This window comes from Micrasema longulum, unplaced genomic scaffold, assembly GCF_059751315.1.
Source record: "Micrasema longulum isolate JH-2025_06_02 unplaced genomic scaffold, ASM5975131v1 h1tg000747l, whole genome shotgun sequence".
In the NCBI taxonomy this organism is placed as follows: Eukaryota; Metazoa; Arthropoda; class Insecta; order Trichoptera; family Brachycentridae; genus Micrasema; species Micrasema longulum.
Genome location: NW_028277941.1, coordinates 1,209,221 through 1,232,657, shown reverse-complemented (window position 1 = coordinate 1,232,657; position 23,437 = coordinate 1,209,221). Strand labels below are relative to the sequence as shown.

General features: G+C 32.1%; 2 protein-coding genes across 3 annotated transcripts in view; one reads left to right on the top strand and one right to left on the bottom strand.

Moving 5' to 3' along the window:
• The first annotated feature begins 90 nt into the window (after positions 1–90).
• On the top strand, positions 91–20,154 carry LOC148279193 (uncharacterized). Its single transcript, XM_088230357.1, has 5 exons — positions 91–390; positions 6,681–6,853; positions 9,591–9,742; positions 15,816–15,999; positions 18,609–20,154. The coding sequence occupies exons 1-5, from the start codon at positions 355–357 to the stop codon at positions 18,799–18,801; spliced, it is 738 nt and encodes a 245-aa protein (XP_088086483.1). The 5' UTR covers positions 91–354; the 3' UTR covers positions 18,802–20,154.
• Cpr66D (Cuticular protein 66D) overlaps positions 20,148–23,437 on the bottom strand; it is a 16,439-nt gene continuing 13,149 nt past the window's right edge. For both annotated transcript variants that reach the window (XM_088230355.1, XM_088230356.1), the window contains exons 4-5: positions 22,103–22,282; positions 20,148–20,994 (exon numbers count right to left, since the gene is read on the bottom strand). In XM_088230355.1, the coding sequence (XP_088086481.1) occupies positions 20,833–20,994; positions 22,103–22,282 (342 nt within the window). In that variant the 3' untranslated portion in view covers positions 20,148–20,832. The remainder of the gene's footprint in view (positions 20,995–22,102; positions 22,283–23,437) is intronic.

Below are 23,437 nucleotides of genomic sequence, written 5' to 3'. Positions count from 1 at the left end.
TCTAAAAGATGGCGCTCGTGACACATATCGCCGAATGTGGTATATTATATTATTATCTAGCGGTGAGTAAGTGTACAGGTATGTATATATATATATACGAACGTGTATCGCGCATGTCCCGTTATCTCGTACTCGTGAGGTTTACAAAATCCAGAGTTCGTGTCGATGTACTTATTCAAAAAAATAGTGTTGCATGGAAGGCAAGTCTCATGAAGGACTTCAGTGAAATTAGGTGTCAGTAATTCAAAGTAATCATAATGAAGATATTTTTTAAATGTTAATAAATTACTGTTATTTAACGTTAAGTACATTAAAATAATATTTCCCGGATCAAATATTACAGTTCATCGTGCTATGATTTTCAACAATATTTTAATGCAAATATCACGGGTAAGCTAAAATTGTATTAAAATTGTTTATATAAATGGAGTTCAGTGGGTATTAAAAAGTCAATGTTATTTATTACATCCTAAATAAAAAATAAGTACTTGAGCAGCTATTAAAATACATATTTTTTTTAAAACAATGTACTACCTTAATAAATAGTAGGTACCTATAATGTCCTTAAGTGTTTTTTTTTTTTATTTGTCCTGTGTACAGAATACAACTTTATTTTCTTTAAAATTAAGTCCATACATATTGAATTGTATAATACCTCGACTTAATCGAGTTGTCATAAATAATCATACAGATCCCGTTTGAAGTGATGATCCAACCGCGCAAACTTTTCGATAGGTAGGTTTTACAAGTGAAAGAATGAGCTCAGAAAATACCCGTGTGTATATCAGATGTTGGGTTAAACGACCGACTGTCCAGGTACAGTTATGCGCCGGTACTTATTGAAATATTTCCTCATCTACCTATTATTATAATGAGACGAGTTCCTGTAAACTGTAAACCCGACAATCCTAAATTATTTACTTATTAGATTGACTTATAACTCTTTAATAGTGCAACTGGTTTATCGACTGAAAATTATCATTTTGAACAACTTTATTGAATATTGTTTCAGATTTATAACTATTTCACGCAACTGTATTTTAAAATAACGGATAAGAGCTTGCATTGGTACCTATACACGTACACATACATATTATACAATATATACATGCATTAGTAAATATATATTCAAAATGACGCGGCTGACACTTTCACACGCGGATATCCGGAATTCTAGGGATTATTATAACCAGCCATAGCGTAGGTACCTTTTGGTATGTAGGTAAGTTTTTAGTTTCTGCATAGAGTACCTAAATAACGTAGTATTTTTTTAATGTATTTTACGTATCTAGGAAAAGCTTTAAAATAAACAAATATCTTCAATTAGACTCTTTCATAACCGTATAATAATATTGTATTCTACGGACAGACCTACTATTATAACATGGTTGCGGGAATTTTTACAGAATAAAATTCGAATCGTATCCTCAAGTTTAGTTATTTATTCTTATATTACAATTCTTTGCATACTTCTATACAGATATTATTAATGCGAAAGTGAAAAAATGAATTCTTATTTCGCAACGCAACGGAGAGACCAATTGACATGATTTTTTGCATAGGTATTTCCGAAGAGCTGACAAAAGTGTCACAAATTACTGTTTATCCCGAAAAAATATCACTTCTCGGGAAAATTCTTCGTGGAAAATGAATAAATATTAAAACAGAATGACGATGCTACGTCGCCATAGACTCGTTCGTCGTAGGTCGTCGTTTTTTTGCATGGCGATTGTTGGAGAACCGGCAATCGATCAGCCTACTTTTCATCCCAAAAATATATCATTCTATCTGAAAATTATTATCGTTAACGGACAAAATTAATTTATTAACCCATTTATCCTTAATACTACGCGAGGAAAACCGGTGGTAAAAGCAAATATATCAACATTTAAAAATAAATACAATGTTACCTACCTTAATTAAGCTTTATATTAAGCAGTGCCTATTTAGGTATTAATTTGTAACGTGCATATTATGTCCTATACCTACTTTTACAATCTTATTTATATATTATATTGTAAAGTAATATTTCATGCACAATGAAAAAAGTTTTACGTACATACTAAATTGGTAATGCACAAATTAATTTACAAATCGAATTATTGAATTAATTTAGTTTTCGTTATTTACGTTAGGTAGGCAGTGGGGTTTTTGGAATTTATTTTGTAAATAATCTTAATAATTTTATACAAAATAAGTATTTACTGACTGTACATACTTCTTCATTAAATAAATCAGAGATATTACATTCTTTCACCGGCCCTTTACTGTTATAGGTAAAATAGATACATTATTCATTTTATCCACACACAATACCTAATAGTTATCCTGCTTATTGAAAATTCATATGTATAAATAATATACTGTTAGTTTTAAATACGAAAGTAAATTTGTTGTTTCTCGCTTTATTACATACAATTTTTTTAATTTGTTTCATTCAATTGGGTGCTATAGCGTTTTTTTTTTTAATGTTGAGAGCTGTTATTTTTTTAATAAAAAAAAACTTAATAATAAAAATGAAAATTTCTTTACCTAATTTATTTATTATCATATTATATACATAAAATCATACCGAAAACCGTAGTAAATTATACTATTACTTTTCACTTTTAAACCAGAGTAATATTATGTACTGTTTATACGCGTTATTATTATCATCATCATTATCAAACCCTTATCCGCACCCGGTGGTGCATAGGGCACTGCATCGTTAAATAAAATGCAGCGTATTTCGATCATTTGTTACAGGAGGGTAAGTTGATCAGCCTTACGCTTCAAGGGCCAGTCCAAGAACAGGAAATATTGCAGAGTAGAACCACCTTTTCAGTTAATATTTCATGTCGACCTTCCCAGGAATTGAACCCGGGACCTCAAGCGCGCGAACCACTACACTACGAGGCGAAGTTATCTTTACTCGATTTCTTCATTCGGGATTTTAACTTGAGAGTAGCCGTCGAGCCAAGAACACTCGTCTTAGGTTCTGGTTCTATTTCACACACAAAACTGTATTCTTAATCCACCTGAACATAGACAAGATAATAGATTAAGATTATGTAAACAACATTCAAGAGTCTATAACCTGCAAAAGTATTTCGGACGTGAATGCTTGTTTTTTTTTAATGTAGGCAGTTAGACACCTACATGTAATAAAATACAATAAATACATTTTGAATCTTGGCAGAAAAAAGGAGTTCTTGGATTTTTTCTCTTATTTCGGTATTTTACCTAATTGATAACATATCGGTTGAAAACAAGTTACATGCATTTACAAATGAACGTAGTTGTGATGCAGAAAACAGCCAGTCCACAATTTTGAAAAAAATGAGATATTGGTGTTATCGGGTGCAGTAAAGTCAATTCTATGTTCAGCTAAAAACAGCCAGACCGCTTTCACACAAAAAACTGTAATTTCACACAATAAAATCTTTTAAAAATAGTTTCGATCACAAAAACGGCATTTCTCAATTTTCAGAAAACGCCCGCAGCACCAGAAAAATCTTACGGTACTTAAAAAATCATTAAATCTTGAAATACATCATTAGATTCTTGTTTGTAAAACAAAAAAAAACTAATGCAGGTATTCATTGTTAATCATTTGTCAAAGCCAAAAACATTCCAACTGTTCTGTAGATTTGATTATTTGCTCTTTTCACAAAGGTGATATTATCTCAGTTTCACTTTTCCATTGCTGGTAGCTTTCTGCATAACTACGTTCAAATTATAACAAGCATTTGAACAACAAAAACAGAAAGAACCATGAATAACAATACGTACACAGACAATAGACAACAAAAATATACAAGAATAACATTAAATGATAAAACCTAGGTAATAAAATGTTAACATAAATTGAAATAAGAACAACCAAAAATACTCCTCAAAAACCTGATAGTGCCTATTTGACAAAAAAGAAATACTTGTAGTTAAATACATATAGCTAGATAAAACTTAAAGTCTAAAAATTCATAGCAAAATATAGCATAAAATAATTATAAACTTTGACAATTTTATCGAATAAATCCAAGGGAACAATTGCAAAGTTATAATATCTGTTGTCAAAACGATTTTTAATAAAATACAAATAATTTTAAAAACCCACGGAAAAACTGTTTTAGGAAGGTACTTATATTATGTGCGTTATAAACACACAAGCACCCATAAGCATCAGTGCCATCAGTTTTTGTATAAGAATTAAGTTATTTTGGCACTAAACTAATTCAACGTTCTGATTTTATCAGCCTAACAACATTCAGAAATTTATATTTACGAATACAACTTAGGTAAGTGTATAATTTATTAACCTTGAAACTAGGACATCTTAGACATTACCGACCCCAAAAACGTTTTGAATAAATAATAAGTCCTGAATACCCGAATAGTACGTGTGAAGTCAGTTAGGACCTCATTAATTATAAGAAAGTGCCTACCCGGTACCTACATACTTATCTAGATCTAGTGACTTTTTAAATCAACAACAATTCACACATGCAATGAGAACATACAATCGAGATACCTATGCTACAAACAGTTGTTGTAGGTGTTAATGGTGTATCTCGTGCACTAATCGCTCAGTTCAACTTGTCCGCAGGCTATGCAGGTTATACCTATACGGGTACGTAAGCCGTAAAGCTAGGGTTTCCTAGGACAGCGGTGCCCGTATTTTAACGGCCGTAGTGAACGGTGATGCAGTGGACAGCCGTCGTAACGGTGACTAGAGTGTGGTTTTCTAGGAAAACGGTGTTATCAACACCATTTAACACCGTTTTCTTAAGAAACCACTCTCTAGTCGACGTTACGACGGCTGTCTACTGCATCACCGTTCACTACGGCCGTTAAAATACGGGCACCGCTGTCCTAGGAAACCCTAGCTTAAGCCAGCCGGGCCGTGTGGAGTTAAGTGTTTTACTCTAAATATTTTACTCTATAGGGCACGTCTATGTATTGATATGTCAACGCTTTTAGATTATCCTTTTGCGATAGGTAATATATTCTTCTTATGGTGAGAACTAAGGGTGGTAGAAAATTAGAGAACTTTCAGTTTCGAGAAATCTTATCATGTAGTGAGATTGCATTTCTACTTTATATATGTATATATTTTTAATGATGATATACCTAACGAATGAAGGAAGCTTTAAATATTTATTTTCATTCATTCTTGAATGATTGCGCCAATCTATTGGTTCAATAAACAATTCACATAACAAGTTTTACGTGTAAATAAATGTCATTTTTAACAACCATTGTTTACACCATTTACTTACTAAGTACGTTTTTGATTGTTTTTTAGTTGAAAGTATCAAACTGAGCATTGCTAACATGAAATTTAGCGATGCCATCACTTTCGACCGCGCAAATTGACAGGTCCGCATATAGCTCAATCACAAATAACTATCGACGTGCTTAAAACATGCTAAGCATTTGAGCGATCACAATGAACAATAATGAACATGCTTAAAGAAACTGGATGGTTTCACATCTCAAGTGTAATTAGCAAACGAATGTTTAAGTAGCAAATGCATTACTTAAAATTGAATTATTTTTTCACCTGTCAGATTGTCAAAGAAACAAAATGGAAATTTCATTAATGTTGCCAGGGTAGTATTTTTTTTTTACCCTACTTTTCTCATCTAATAAGAGAAATAATGAAAATCGGACCTCGGATTAAACATTATCTTTAAAACATCAAATATGATTCAACATGATATAAAAATATCCATTTTATGTAAAATAAAATTTGTTATATATTTTAAGTTTAGAGTTCATTAATTAAATTACTCTTATTAAATAACCGTTTACTTGTCTACTCTGTTGTATCGATCAATATTTCCGCGTGCAAAATAAAATTTTAGAGAAATTGACAGATTGCTTTTTTTTTACCTTACATTTGTGTTATAACTATATTTTTTCCCATCGTGCAACATTACGCGGCGACATCACGATTGCGCGCGGCGAAAGTGGGGTATAGTGGGAGAATTATTGGACACAGTCCGATGTATTTAAATATGATTCTACGCTCCTTCTGGACTATTCTTAATTCAATGGTTTCAACTTAATACAGGGCTCTTTTTGTAATATATGTGTCTTTGTATGAATTAATAAATAAAATGAAATAAATAAAACTTCATATAAATCAACAGATGAAAGAATCAAGGAAATATTGATGTTAAAATATAATTAGACGAATAAATGTTATGCTTTCAATGACAGGCCAAAAGCCCTCTCTAAATGACACATTGCCTTAAAGAATTCCTCTATCTCTGTTGAAATATCTGTGATATTATACATCGTGTTGGGGCGCGGAGAGGTGTGCAGAAATACCTTATCCCGGAGGAAGATAATTTAGAGAGTGGACTGTGTTGTGGAAGGAACGGTTGCGCAACACCACTAACTGCCTGCTGTTTTGAGGCGTAACGTGGTGCTGGGGGTCATGTGACTAGGTGGACGCTGATACAGCTTAGTTGTAAATCAAATTTGTTGGGAGCACTGAACATGGGTGATGTTAGTTGAGTACTGGTGATTTAATGTTTCCACGGGCAGTCACACAAGTTATTACAGTTGTGTGCAGCTGTGCTAGGAAAATAGAAAGAAAGATGGGTATGGATAGGTAGAGATACATTTGGAGCAATGTCAGTATATGCATTAAATGTATTGTATTTATTATAAATGTCATTTTGTTTTAGATATCGGGATGCGAGATGTTGGTGGCAGTGGTGTGTGCCGCATGCCTATCTGTGGTGCTAGCCCAGGATGGCACACGATGCCAGGGTGGGGACCAAAACCTCAAAAACGTTTGGGGAAATGCCCTCACTGACTCACCTGACTGCATAGGAGCCGACAATATGCCATATCCTAGGTAAAATGAAATATTGGTACCATGTGTGGCCACTGTACATACACTGATATATTTCTACCTCCATCTACAGTCCATTAAAATATTTAATAACCTCTGCTTTATGTATGTGTAAAAATAATTTTTCATATAAATCATTCTAGTGTGCCTACCATAGAGTTAAGAATAGTCCAGGAGGGCCTAGAATCATAATTGAAGTCAAAACGTAAAACTACTATTTTAAGAGTCGTTTAGTCGCCTTCTGCTTGATGCGGTTTCTGGACTATTCTTTATTTTATAGTGCCTACAAATATAAACTAAATTTGTGTATTTCATTGGTTCACCGACAGGCACTAACACATTTATATAAAAAGTTATTAAACATTTAAACGAACTATACATACTATTACCAAAAATTTAACATTATTGATTCGTGCCTTTATTTTATATGTATATATAATATATGTGTTATCAACAGATGCCTAGTGATTAAATACAAAACAAAAGAGCCTAGTTTTTTCATTAATTTTTTTGTTTTACTAAATAAACCAGGGAAGGGCAAGCACCCCACCCGATGATGCTTATGATGGCTGATCATTCGGTCAGCCAGAATGAATAAAAAAATATACCATGCAATACAGCTAATCAGCCATTGGACCTTTTACAATACGAAGCCCTTTTATAATTTGGCTAGCCAACCATGTATTCTGGCTGAAATGACAATCCAGCTGTGACACATAAATGTTACATAAAATAATAATATATCGCCAACTGCATGCGACTAAAAGCCCTGTGTTGAGTTGGGACACAATACATTAAAAAGTAGAAACATACAGTATTGCAAAAATTACATTATATGCATGCGCATGACATTTTTTTTAGTAGGAAGAAGCATGTAGTGAAGCAAGAAGAATTTTTTTAATCTCTCCGCTGTCTAATTTTCAGCAATTTCAGTTGCCTGGGATAATCAGATATGTGATCATATCTCCTAAAAACAAACATATTATACTTAATGCGTTTAGAGTTTACCAGTTGATTTAATCACCAGTATAATCTAGAATGGGATAGTTTACGGTAGTACATAATTTAAAATTTGAGAATAGTAACTTGTTCAGATTTATTAATTTTTTATTTATTTATTTATTTAACACAAAACTTTTTATTTTTTCTTTTCTATATGAACACCTCACTGGGCATAACCCGTATCGAGGCATTCATTTACGTTATTTTTATATTATGTTCTAGTTACATAATAAATCAATATAATATAGTATATAACACTGTATTGATTTAAACATAAATAGCAGACATGCAACAATAATTCCGAGTTCAAATAGACTACTTTTTTGGTGGGGTGACCATCTCAGGGCAGTTTTTGGGACCCAAATCCTAAAACCATTTTTTAACAAATAATTTGAATTTCTGTTTATTTGTATTCAATTTTAAATCAAGAGGCAGAGTGCTGTAAATTTTGGGAGCAAGGTACATGTGACTCCTCTGACCAAACGTATTGTCATTTAAGGTGGCACAAATAGTTGTCTCTTTTTTTATCTTGTTTCATAGATTGTATTATATTTACTCCCACCATTTTTATGTGTGTGAACGAGAAGTGCCCTAGCATACAGTTACCTGACATCCAGAACACCTAATCGTTTAAACACCTCCGTTGTGGGTCTTCTGATAGGGACTCCTGGCAGAGCCTTGAGTACATACTTTTGTGCTATTTCCAAGGTAAGCATAGCACTTTTGCTGGCTCCACTTCATGCAATTATTCCATAATCTATAATGGCTTGACACGTTGAGTAGTATACTTGATTTTAAGTTTTTTTGTCAAGAATGTTTCTTACGGTATTAAATCATAAATAAGTTTTTTAACTTTTGCTGAAACATTGTCGATGTGAATTGTCTAGTCAAAGGTATAATCGATTCTTAGATATCTTATACAAGTACATTTTTTCGCTATCCAGGTCAGTTTTCTTGCATTTTTGTATCATTAATATTTAGGTTGTTCTTTTTTTGGTATACTAAAATCAATAAATTTTGTCTTTTCTTCGTTTAACGTCAGAAGATTCAAGTCTAAATAACCATTGATCGTGGAAAGCACTTTTTCCACTATTTGGTAAGTTTCCTCCCAAGTGTTTCCATCAATGAGAATAACAGTGTCATCGGCAAAGCTTATTATTTTTTTACTTTCTTCTTGAGGATTAAGGTCATTCATATACAGTAAGAAAAGATTTGGTCCCAAAACCCTACCTTGAGGTACTCCGAATGTGATCGGTAATTGGTGACTCAAGATTCCATTTACTTGTATCAATTGTGTTCGATTCATCAAATAGCTCTCTATCCACGCCAGTTCGGTGTCTTTCATATTTAATTTACTTAGTTTACTGATGAGAAATGGTATCAAAAGCCTTACTCAAGTCTAAAAATATTCCAGTGCACTTTTTACCTTTGTCCAACTTTCAAATAATATGACTTCTTAATGCATTTAGCGCGTCAGAAGTTCCTGCTTTTGCGGAATCCTAACTTATTTCTGAAAAGAATATTATTTTTGCTCTTGGGCAGTTGAGCTTTGAATATTTTTTCAATAATTTTGGAAAGGACATTGAGAAGTGATTTTGGTCTGTAGTTGCTAACAATTTTTTTTAAATCCATTTTTAAAGATTTGAATGATCTGGAGATTATCTAGGATAGGTTATTAAAAATATCTTACTTTTATTAAATTCAATGTTTCAGAATTAACATATATATCTGATTTTAGAGCAGCAGTAGCTCGGTTATTCCGAGGAGCTTGGGGTTCAAACTCCCGAACGGGAAGATCTGGTCTCAAAACCTTAGATCCTGCTGTCACACAGAGAGCCCTTCTTGAGACATACAGGATAACCAATGAAGGAGATGAATATCACAGAAAAAGTATGAAACCTTTTATCATATAAAATATAATTTTGAGTTTAGGAGAGAAACACTTAAGTTTAAGTTATTTAACTCCTTTGTAAATATTTAGGTCATCTTTTTGCTTAATTTTCTTCTCCTATAAAACGTTCTTATGTATTTTTTATTACAATAATTGTGACTATAATGTGATATCCACCTACAATGCAAAAAGTGTTTCTAAACTATAAAAGCAAACCATTACGCTGTTTTCCTGTAAGAATAGGCAGCTCTCTGCTAGAAATATCTATCACCCGGTCTTTGCATACATATCTCACTTACTATACATCTTCTCATGCACGCGCGCCGATTATTACATGTCCATCTTCAAGTATTCCTTGAATGTATATCATGCTATGTCTCTCTCAGTCATCCTCGATTTCTGCACCCACAAACATCTGCATCGCAGATCTTTTGAGCCGTTTATTCGCTGTCCATTCATACCATATATAATTATTGAAAGAAACCCTCCTATTTTATGTTTATTTTTAAAAAGTAGTGATATAACATAAAAAATTTAAGCATTCAGTAAACATTAAGTTTATTTTTAAAAGCATTAGATTAAGTAATTAATCATAGATCAAGCTTATTTCATTATAGCAACAGGCACCGTGGCGCAGTTGGTTAGACGGCAAACTGTGAAACTGGCGTCGCGGGTTTGATTCCCGCCAGTTGCAAGAAAAAAATCCAAGAAAGATTTTTTTCTCAATTGGTCTGGGTGTTGTGGTGTAGTTGTCATTACCTCCTTCCATATCCCCTCTATCCCACCATTATTTGTAATTTTAACTCTTGCAAGTGTTAATCAACGTATCGCAATCCAAAATTATTATTCTAAAAGCTAGCTAATTTACATATTAACTGATGTGTTAAGAGTTGAATAAATAATATACCTAAAAGAGTGAGGAATAGAAATTCAATAAATAAAATACATAATAATTAATACATTTAAGAATAAAACAATTTAATTAGTTCTTTAATTTAATTTTAAAAAATAAGTCATTTATATGGTAGAATTAAAATGCATGTTTTTTAACAAAATATGTGTGATCAGATGACTTAAATTCTTCATTTGATATAAAGTCACACACAAGCTTTTGTATCTCCGTCCTTAAAATCAACTTTCTTCTATTACTCAACGATTTAAAATATGGTAAAAGACTATGAAGAAATAATAAATCGTCATCTTTTCTAGATAATTCCAAAGCATTGAGTTTTTCTCTTTCTAAGGAAATTATTTCTTTTTGAAAGTTTCCTAAAAGTTGCACTAAAGAATTGGAATTGTTGGGTTCTGTTGGTTGATCGAGTATATAAACATCTGGAAACTGTAAAGTATCTTGAACCACAAATGACGACATTCCAGGCACCTCCTCATCCAAAGGTTCTCGATATGCAGAATCCAATATATCTAATTCTATCAAATATTTGTTATAAGGTGATTCAGTCAATTCAAAATCTACGTGATCTTCTTCTTGGTTTATTTCTGTTAAGTCTGGAGTATTTTGCAGTATTTGATTGCGTAAAAATAACATAGGAACAAAATACTTCCAAGGTGTTGGGGCGTTTACTGGATTTGGCTCAGTCTTTCGAATATCTATTTGTTTTTTTAGTTCTCTGCGAAATTGAGTTCGTAATGTGGACCATTTCTTCTTCACATTTTCAGCTAAGATACAAAAAATGGACATTTACTATTTTTGTAAATTATTGGCATATATATCAGTTCAGTTCAGTGCCGAAAATTGGTGTTTATTATAGTAAATAATACAATATGTTCGGTTTGCAAAACAGTGAAAAAGGGTACATTAAGTAAAATTCGGTGTAGCACTACTATGTAAAATCAAATTAAATTATAAGCAAACATATTAGATACTGTCTATCCTCACTAGGTATAGTAAACACCTGTTCTGACATAGGCAGTATTTATTTATTTTTATATAATAGGGCATACTTAGTCTTAGTCATGTGTAGAGAAGATTTCGATGTGCAAATCTTATAAAAGATGAAATAATGTTTAAAAATATGAAAATCTTACAGAATTATAGAACTAAAAAAAATCTAACTGTCAAAGTGTATGAAACTGAAAAATAACACAGTAGAACTCCAATTATACAAATCATTTTATTCCGAAAATATTGCATACATATTTTAATTAATTACTGTATGTATGTTGAAAATGAAAATGAATGATTGAAAATGAAAAATGAGCTTTTAATTAATCAATTGAAAAGGCAACACTTTTACATGTTAAGCGTAGTTGCAAGTGCTGTACATCAGTACAGTATGTACGAACCATACTGTAAATGAAAGTCATTGCTTGCTAAACATCTCGGTCAAAGTAAGCTGTTTGACTGCCATCATCCGTTTTCGGGCAGCCAAGTTGTTATTTTGCAAATCACAGTACGTTTCCGCCTTAATTTTTTTTTTATAAAATTCTGGAAGCGATTCGTATGGTCTGAGTTTGGATAGTTGGAGTTCTACTGTATATAGAAAAAAGTCCAAGAAGGTAAAAACTGATAGAAAAATAGTAGAATCTGTGAAATATAATAATATATGAAATTTGAAAAAATAACATACGACTAACTGACAAAAAAATTATGAATCATACACAAACTCTTAATTGCTGCTCCAACTGGCTCCTTCCCATTTTTAAAAACCAGTCTTTTGTATGAATTTTGAAATTTTTTTTAGCTAAGCATAATAATATGTCTTGTGGGAGCATATTGTATACACGAGGGCCTGTAAAAATTTAATGCCTTTGGGCAAAAGAAGTTTTCGCCGTGGAATGTTTATTTTGCCTTCAGTTTTAGATTAGTGCTTTTAGTAAGGGTGATAACGAGTGACGTTTTGTTTGTATATATGTCTACCAAAAGTGTCTTTATAAGCAATTGTCTTACATTTAATCTTTTGGCTTTACAAAATAAAGGTTCCGATTCACAACGGAAAGGCTTTTTAAATATAACTGTAATAATTGCTTTTTGCACCTTTATTAATGGGTCAAGTGTGGTGATTGCAGCTCCACCCCAGCCCACTGTGCCATATCCAATTAAACTCTGATACAGCGCAAAATAGACATTCCTCAAATGTTAGAAGCTTAGGATAATTCTTAGAGACTTAAAGCAGTAGATTTTTTGAGTTTGCTAGTTAGCGCTTCAGTATGAGCCTCCCCTCCCATCCAAGTTTATCATCTATGATACCCGCATAACATTTAGATATAGGTATATTGTATATACACTGGAACCTCCTTTTACGGGGTTTTGAAATAACACAAACCAAATTGAAAATAAATAAATTTAACATGAATTTAACAATGCATATTAGTTAAATGATTATACTATTTGTTATTGTAGTGCCCTATACCGCTCTTTTACTTACTTGGTGCATAATATTATATAATAGTGAATAATCTGAGTAATGATTCTTTAAGGTATTATAATCAATGACGTATAATTAAATAGACACGTTACTAGCGCGAAAAAAATAGCATTTCAATTTGTGGGTAAATGCCTACCTTTTCTCTATTATTCTCACCCAATGACATGCTGGTCCCGAGACTTTGTATCTGTCCAACATGTTTGAAGTTGCGGAAGATAAAGGAACAGAGTTATTGTAGAACAAGTTGGTTCTTTTGACCACTGTTTCTTTGAATTGTTAGACTTTTTTCATATCATGCACAGCGAGTAGTATCATAGTTATAACGAGTAATACAGAAATTCGAACTAACAAAGTATGTTCTCTTTCTCTCAAAAATGTTTACATGTACATCGTGATTCATAAACTGTTTATTTCTAATTGTCGAAGGCAAAGCAATACTTGCCAGATACGAAATCCAACTATTAAGGGTATAACGTGTATATTTCATTATACGTCATTGATATTAATGCCATGTTATATTTAAGAAAAAAATTAAGAAGATACAATATATGGTACACAATTAATTTTTTTTAATCCCAAACTGATTTTTATACAAGAAATCCAGCATTGTTATTATTATTATGTGTATATACAGCAGTGTGGAACGTAAAAAGAGGTTAAAATATTATACGTTAGTTTTTTAACCTATTCTAACCTTTTGACAAAAAATAACTAACCTGTTACCCCAAAAATATTGGCTATTTCCTCAAAACCATTATCACATACATCACGGCTATTAAAGCCTTTATCATTTTTATCCCATAAACATGGTCTGTGTCTTATTTCTCTTATAAAAATGTGACATTCGTCATAATTCTGCGCCATTAAATTGAAGAAAATGCTGGATGTTGCTGCATTTACTACACGCCACAATTATTTAGCCAATATTCAAAGAATGCTATCTTAAAAGTTCTGCTATGCGGAGAAACGTGGGTATTTCTATGTAAACGTGGGTATTACTATAATACTGTTATGTTATAATTATTTATTTACAATCTATCAAACGTCAAATTTGATGTATCCTGAAATTATCTAGAATTCGAAGTCGTAAGTCGCAAATTCATAGATATTATTTGAGCTACGTTCTTATAATTCTGATCATGCAGATTATACTAAATTTTCAGATGACGAAGTGCAACGATCGCACGCACCAAAAGTGTGACATGCTTTTATGCTAATGTATTCGTAAATTGAAAAGAAAGATCAATAAAAACCAATGTATTGAAAAGTGGGTAGTCGAAACAAGTCATTATACAAAACGGTTATGAATAGCTTTTTTAAAGATACACAAATAGGTTAGGTACCTATCTAATAAATTTCCTTCTTGAGATATTTGATAGAGAAGATTAAAAATAAAAGTAACGCGGTATGAAAGTAACAAACGTGTTTCTTTTTTCATATCATTGAAGTTTTTAAAAACAAATTATATTTATAACACTCATCGACCTTTTATAAATTATATTCGTATTTGAAAGAAACCAATCAGGTTCATTCCTCAGATTCTTTGTACATATTTATCTGAAGGCTTTTCTTTTAAGACTTACCTACCTTTGAGTTCAAATTATTATAAGCTTCTTATTCATTTATTTATTCACACTCTTTATCAAAATACAATTCCATGTTCACTTTGCCCAGCTAACAAGGGTACATACCCCGTTCCAAGCTAGGCAATTACATTTTAATATATTATAATACGAGTAGTTAACAAATTAATATAGAGCACAGACAAACAAAATATAGACTTATTCGGATACACATTTTGATTCATATACATACAGACATACACATATATACACACATGTATATATAAATATACACATATATACACATGTACATACACACACACGTACATACACCCATGCGCATACACATACATACATTCATAAAAACATAGACAATTTATTTATGCGAAACTTCATGGTTGTCATCTATAAATATATATTTTTTAAATTATTCCTTATTTTTTATATTTTATTTTTGACATCCAGTAAGGTTCTCCAATCCGTGGCATGCATCAACTTTTCTGACTCCCTACGACTAATATCATGAAAGAGCGAGGTCAACACCTTCCGTAACTTGACAACACTTCCGTCTTTCCACGATTCTGGCAAAAGGTTATGGACCTTTTTGCCTATTGCTTTTTGTTATAGTGTTGTCTCGATGCCAGAACAGTGTTGACCCCTTCACTTAGTATCAGATCCCTATTAGAGTATCTTGTATTATGGTTGTGGTTGACGCTTGGGTAAATGTCTCTCTTTATGTGTGTAGCTTTGTCAATCATATTTAAATAACAATATGTTCTCGATAACAAGCTCTGTCATACTCAGCTGGCGGTTAAAGAATGACTAAATAATTACCCGTTGGGCATGGCTGAATGTTTAGACATGAGGTGTCGTCATTTTTGGGGCTCAGCGGTGCTATTGTGAACCACTCTGATTTTGTATTAAATACGCGAGATAAAAGCTTTTTCTACGGCCGCGAGAGCTTTTGGAATATCACCCCAGGGCGCGTGTATCGTGTATTGATAGGTCGATGATAATATTTTATTGTTTTGTTTATTTTCATTCGTAAGGACAGCGTTCATGATGAATTACGCAAAACAAAATGATTTATTATTACTTCAAAAACTTACAAATATTTTTTTTAGAAAGGGGATCAGATACATCAGATAACACCCAATGTCGGAACTCTGGAGCTCCTGCTCGAATGTGTCGTACCAGATACAACACAACCGCACCTATGTATGGAGTATCTCTTACATCTGGACAGCCTGTTACTATTGTCCAAAAATTTCCCGATTTGTTGCAGCAAGTGGTTTTTGAAGTGTGCGAGTAAGTATTTAATTTTTCGATAAGCAAATATTTTTGCCATTCCACTATTTAAATATTTATATAAAAAAAATATTAGTCCGCCATTTAATCATGGAGGTATACCTTTGTTTGATTTTGTATTTATCACATTATACATTATGGTTAATAAAGATTTATTATTATTATAAAACATTTAAAAAATCACTTGTCCCGTAACCTGTGCCAAAGAACACTTTACAAACATTGACAATGTACTTTTTATTTTTTTACAAATGAAAGAAAACTTTAATTACAGACAGAAAATTTAGGAAATATCAAAACAATGTTATCCACTGTTTAAAAACACGGTATCTTTAATTTTTCTATATATTGTGTATTTTTTTACTATATTCGTGTATTATTTATGTTATAAAACATATTTTAGAAATTGTAAGCTATACTTTCAATAAAGTATTGTAATGGAATAGAGATTTCAAAATTGGTTTGGCCGAATGACACGATCCATATTACTTCTACTCGCCTCTTTTATCCATTTCAACTACATACCTATGTAGATAAATTAGGTAAGGCACATATTTTCTCAATATTCATATTATTGTCTTAAAACCTATCTAAATACACAGGTAAATCGTGTTTTATTTCCTCTAGGCACATTTCTTAAAAAAAAAATTTTTGAATTTGGATATCTTATTTACCTAACACAATTCCGACAAAAAAGAACTTTTTTTTTATTTTGAATATTACCCCAGCATTTTTAATATCACCCCAGGTGACTTTGTCGTCATCATCATTCCATGTCCACTCCTTTGTTAGAGCATATGGTCTCCACAAAGAGCTTCCATGCATCTCTATCGGCTGCCGGCTCCTGTGCGTCCTCCCAAGTCAGGTTCGCGTCCCGTAGTTCTGACATAAGCTGCCGACGAACAGTCAGCAGCGGACGTCCAGGACCTCGAGAACCTGATGCCTTGTAAAGTAGGCGAGCGTGGTTAAGGCTCTCAGGAGGCATTGGCAGTATATGGCCCATCCGACCGTATCGCCTCCGCTTGATGACAGTTGTCACCGGAGTTTGCTGCGTCCATTCTCTTATCACTTCATCCCTTACACAGTCAAACCACCGCACACCCAAGATTCTTCTGAGACACCTATTCTCAAAACTAAAATTTTGCTGTTTTGGGCCCTAGTGAGGTGCCACGATTCCCATCCATAGAGGAGAATAGGTGTTATGCAGGAATTACATAGGCGGCATTTGGTTTTCACTGTAAATACACGATCTCCAAAAAGCCTTTATACTTTATTCAATTTTATTTATTCATATATATGAACATTTCAAAATGGAATATCTTAATTCATACATATGGAAATAATCATGTAAAATTAGGTATATATAAACAAAACACATAAGTATACATAGAGAATAATATAATAAAAAAGTAAGAGAATCTTGTAACGGAAAACTCCCTCAGAGACGTGAAAAATGTCAATATCCAAAGTAATATTGTTCAACATGGAGATAGCCCTTTTTTATACTCGGTTTTAAAGTTGTAGGTATCGAATTCGTTGTTCACCTTTACCCACCTGAGTTAATCTCTAGGGGACGGACGGGCAAGACGGACATGCTAAATTTGACCTCAAATAAAAGCCAGTTTTTTTTATTTTTAAATAAATAAAAATAAATATTTACAATTTTAAAAAACCCGTTAGGGTTACATTAGAAATTTAATATTGTCTAGTCATTTTATGTCTCGTCTAGTCTAGTTAGTTCAGTCATCATGTGCTTTTTCAGATTGATTTTAAATTTGTCTCCATTAAAAGTTTTCAAGTAGTAAGGTAGGTCGTTGTAGTGTTTAAGTCCATTATGTAGTATTTTTGACTGTCCTGTGTTTGTCTTTGCTTTTTCAATATGATAGTGTTTTTGTTGTCTGGTGTTATATTTATGTATGTCAGCATTTTTGACTAATATTATGTCGTCGTCTTGTATGTTTCCCAGTGTTATTTTGTGCACAATTTTTAAGGTCTCAATTTTAGTCAAGTAGTTTATGTCAAACTGGTGTGTTTTTTTGTACAGTTCAGTCGTAGAGGTCAGGTAGGGTAGGTTGTATGTTAGTTTAAGAATTTTATTTTGTTGTCTTTGTATTCTTGTTATGTCTGTCTTGTTACCAGTTCCCCAGAAGGCGATCATGTAACTCAATTTACTTTTGACATAGGCTTCGTACATCATAATTTTTTCCTTTCTTGATATAAAATCTTTAATTTTGTAGAAGAGGCTATGTAGTGATGCCATTACTTTAGTGAGTCCGTCTATGTGTTTTGTCCATTTTAATTTCAAAGATATGTATTAATGTATTTTGACATTAAAACCACAATTTTAAAAATGTTCCTGTATTCGCACAACTCGCTCAGCGGCCGACTAATCGGGACCAGCCAGGACTAATGCATAAAGAAATATCATGTTTATTCCTATCCCACCTTCAACGGCTTTAATATTGCATTTATTCATTTTTTCCTGCCTTTTCCGACTTGCCCGTCCGTCCGTCGTACGTCGAATTCGTCCGTTCGTCTAATTAAATTTCACCATTATAAAGAAATATTATAATAATTTTGTTGTTATTGTTTCATTTTTTGCTTTCTAGATCTTCAGAGTGTGATGTAGTGCAGGGGCAATGCACTCAAACATACGTACCTTATCTATTCTTGGTAATACCACTAGGACCAGTAACTTTGACTGGACAAGATTACGTCCTGGTAGAATCTGGATGCGTCTGCAAACCTAAGTACGCGTCCAAATACGCCCCAGAAGCCAACGCAATATCTGCAATACCTTGAATTATGTTTACAGTTGTTTTTTAAGCTATTAGAAAAATTCTCATTTCTTATTTAAGATTGTTCAAATACTAGCGCCATATATTATAATATAAACTTAACGGCCATGTATTAAATTTATTTCGCCTATGAAAACGAATAAATGATTCCGTCCTCTTAGAATAATATGGCAAATATTCATCTGATTATTTTTTATTCTCTTCGAATCTCAATACGTAATAACCTCCATTATTATAAGTATTTATTTATTTACAATGTAGTCATTTTGTTTACTATTAACAACGAATAAACCAATATACGCGTCCGAAATATTATGTGCGCGTGAAGTAGAAACGTAAGACTTTGTATTTTTGTATTTTTTTATACTTATATTACATAAAATATTATAGGATATTTTTTTTAAATAAAATGTACATAAAATGTTTGGTATTATTGAAACAATTTTAATGTTCTTACTGTTTTCTTCAAAATTTTCACTTCAAAGTATAAGTATATTATAGGTAGATAACCCACTTTTTTTGGGGTTCTCTATTTTTAAAGGCTTATATTCATACTGGATCGGTAAAATGATTCCATAAAAACGATATTACGATATCCAATCGTTGAATTTAGATAATACCTACCTATGTTGGTATTTTTTACTAATTTGATGAGAAATACTTTCCGACAAGTACATAAAAATTTTTCGAATTTGATAATTTTTCCTTTCTTCAAATAATATTTTTTTAATAAAGAAATGGGTCACCTTACATTTAGTGGATCATCGCCCAGTTAAACATAAACACCATAGGTATGGTATACTGTTTAAAAACAAAGCACCAGGGCTGGTATTCTGAACGGAATTGCGGGCGAAGAGATGCACGTTAAAAATGCGATTTCTACGAGCGCTTTTGCGCTCAGAATACTAACCCAGGGTTGCTATTCTGAATCTTATGTACCCTATTAATAGGGGACAGAAGCTAGAGAGCTATTAATTTGGGAAATTTTATTTTTTGCGTGTGTTAACACATTGCTTCATATTTGGCCGCACTGATGATTAAACGTCAAATAATTATGAACATGTGAAATCACCTACGATGATTTTCATTTAGAACATTATTGCGACCTTAAGCATTACCCAGAACACTTAATTAGATTGAATTGAAAAAAGTGTCGTCGCATTTCAAAAATAAAAATCCCTAAATTAACCACTCTCTAGGGGATAGAGAAGATTCAGAATACCACGCCTGTATTAAAATATTTAAAAAACATTTTTGATACCTGCCTGCAAATTGAAACTATTTGTTGAAATTCTTATACTATACACAGAATACTGTTACGTAACAAAAATTGTCTCAATAAAATTATTATTTTTAATTTAGTTTTTTATTTTCAAATATACATATAATTTCCTCTGAACCTATATTGGTATGTACAATGTGCAATGGGTAAAAAAACTGTCTTTACTTAGGTACTTATATAACATTCATAATTATATTGTGTTTTGAGAACGCCACGCTTAAGCAAATTATATTCTACGACAATATTACTAGCTACAATAAATTCTATTACAATGTTGCTTAGGTAGATACGATATAAAAAAAATATTTGCAGATTTCAAATTTGATATCGAGTCGTTGATTTGTGCGTAAAATAAATAATAATTAAAGATAACTTAGATAGACCTAAGAAAGTAACATCCCTCGTTTTCATCCATCATGCACATCCATCATGTTCCTTGATATTGAAATATAAATTATAGTTGTTTAACAGTAGGTTTGTTATCTTTCGTATTAATATTTTGAAATTACCATATCATTCTTTCAATCTAAGGTTAGACCTTTTATCATAAGATGCATCTAGAATGTTGTTTTCCCTCATTCACATTTTTTATTCCTTAGCCTGTCATTTCGTAAACCTGAAAAGTAATGCTAGCTACAACTGCAACATAAATAAATTATGTTTTCTGTTTTGGGGAGTAAATAAACAATACAGCCAAGAACATTTATAAATATGTTTTATAATAAAAGTAACAATAGGTTAGACAACTGAAGGTTACTGGTATCTGTCATAATACTGATTCTGCGTCCTTGCTGGAACCTGTGACGAAGCATCGGCATACTGCAGAGGTTGCTGGTGACGCTGAACGGGCGCAGCCTCCCTCGGGGGCGGAGGCGTGGGGATCTTCACAACAATGTCAGTTGGCTTACGGACAACCTGAAAATATAAGGATTCAATACAATTTTATCTTTTCCAGATTTAACAAGATAAATGTCAAAACACGTGCAAATGTGTTATATCGAACTTTGCTGCCTCATGTAAATAAAATTGAAGATACAAGTTAACTTTCGATTTAATACGGGCCCTGGGCACATTATTAACAATAATAAATAACTAAAATAATATCTCCTTACTGTACCTGTGCAGCATTTGAAATATCTTTTTTTATATGTGAGAATATATAAAAAAGATTTAATACACAAAGAAAAATAAAAAAAACAGACAGTTTTAAACTCTACGTATTTGGAACTTAAACCGCGCTAAAAACGCGTTCTCTGCGTGCCCTATAGGTACCGTTCAGAATACCACCCCCGGAAGCATAAAAAGAGCAAGGAGGGGAGTGCAGCTAAGAATAGCAGGCGCCGCAATCAACAATATAAAGGATGTGTGGAGTTATTTAGATATTTACCCAGTGAAAACCAAATGACGCTTGCACAACACCTATGATCCTCTACGAATGATAATTGTGGCACCTAACTTGGGCCTATAACGGCAAAATATTACAAGGAAAGGTTTGTAAGACAATTTTTGGTTTGACTTTGTGAGGACTGAAGAAATAGAAAGAAGCACGCAGTAACTTCATCGGAAGTATGTCATCGGACAACAGTTTGTGGATACGACATGCTTCAACTAGGGAGCGGATTTAAACCATAGGAAATATTAAGTTTGATCTCTCATTTGATGAAATATTACCTATCTCAGCAGAAGCAATTTAATAATTTTCCCTGTTATTTATTGGGGAATATTGAATGTATTTTTATAATCGATGTTTAAATTTACCCATGATGTTTAAATTCGTAGTGCCTTTACAGAAAAGTGAAAAACTGTTCAAAAAAATATTTCATAAATCACTGCTTGCTAAAAAGTTAAACCTGTTTTTTTTGCTATAATTTTATTAGAACGACATAATTTGAGTGTACCTATATAAAAAAAAAATATACCTACATGTAAATTGTTACTATACTAAACAAGTACACTCATTTTTTTTTTAATCTGGAAAACTGGAAAATGTTTTCCATTTATTATGGAATAATGAGCATCTTACCTCAGCCTTAAATCCTTCTTTTGGGTCTGCAGTGTAGGTGACAGTCCTGATAAATCCATCACTGTCTACTACTGAATAACTTCCTTTAATAACTCCCCCTTGTCTCTCTTCTTTCCTGTTCTGGTAATTAGTGAACTGATCATCATTTACGTCGAATCCAAACTGGTAAGCGATGTTCGGCTGGAAAATGTTACGTGATATAAGAAAAAATATTCACTTTAATGTCTTAATTATCTATATTATCTACGTTCCGTTCGAAGTTATGGAGGTTAAAATTGATTTATTTCACTGTTTCTACAATGTACAGAGGTTTTTTGTTTCAGGTTCCGCTGACTAGCTAGGAATTTCCTGTGTTTAGGCAGGACACATAAATAAACACGTTTTTTTAGATTACATGAGTTCATTTTAGCTTTAAGAACAAGTTGAATTATCCAAAAATTGGTCTTACGAAATTATTATTAACTATTTATAATTTTATCATTGTTCCATAAAAAAATCTTAATTTAAAAAAGTAATATTTCGTCTGATGAGTTAAAAAAAACAATGAAATCATGAAGGATTTTTGTTTCTTTAACACCTTAAACCAGTGTATTTCAACCTTTTTTAATACGCGACACCTTACAAGTAGAAAAATAGCTGACTCGCGATAGTCCATAGACCCATCCTAAGCAAGGCTTCATGAGCCACAGGTTGAAAAACACTACCTTAAAGATTTTGAAAATTTAAGTACGTTTTATCTTCATACAATCAAGATCTAAGTAATTATTGTAAAATAAAAAATAAAAATTTGATGATGTTCATGGAAACATTGGTACATAATTTTTCTTACTGCGTTGGGTAAAAAAATAATTAATACATTTAAAAGGGTTTAGATAAAAAAAAAACTTAGACTAAAAATAAAACCAGTACTGTAATTTTTAAATACTTTCCATTTACAAACCAATTTTCAATAATAACATGAAAATGTATTTTTTTCTCTCAATAGGGAAATATCACGTTTTTTTTTTTCATTTTTAGAGTAATAAATATGTCTAGGTCCAGTAAAAATTTTTTTTTTTGCTAAATTTGTAATTTTGAATTCCCGCAAAAACGGTCATTCCATTGGCCACGCCCCTAATACGTCACAATCCATGTTTATTTGTTCCTGCCATTAAAATTGTGAGAAACAATTTCATGAATCTTGACGTCATAACAACCAAGGCCAAACACGTCGCGTTTTTCTACTAACATATTTTTATTGAGTTTCTTTTTTATGTTTAAGTATTAAAACATTTTTCTATAAGATGTATATTGATTTTGAAAATACAATGAATTATTCTAAATCCTTTTTGTGTA

Coding starts and splice junctions, on each gene's coding strand:
- LOC148279193 (XM_088230357.1), top strand. CDS start 355: ATGATTTTCAACAATATTTTAATGCAAATATCACGG. Junction 6,854..9,590: donor GACAATATGCCATATCCTAG/GTAAAATGAAAT, acceptor ATCTGATTTTAG/AGCAGCAGTAGCTCGGTTAT. Junction 9,743..15,815: donor AGATGAATATCACAGAAAAA/GTATGAAACCTT, acceptor TATTTTTTTTAG/AAAGGGGATCAGATACATCA.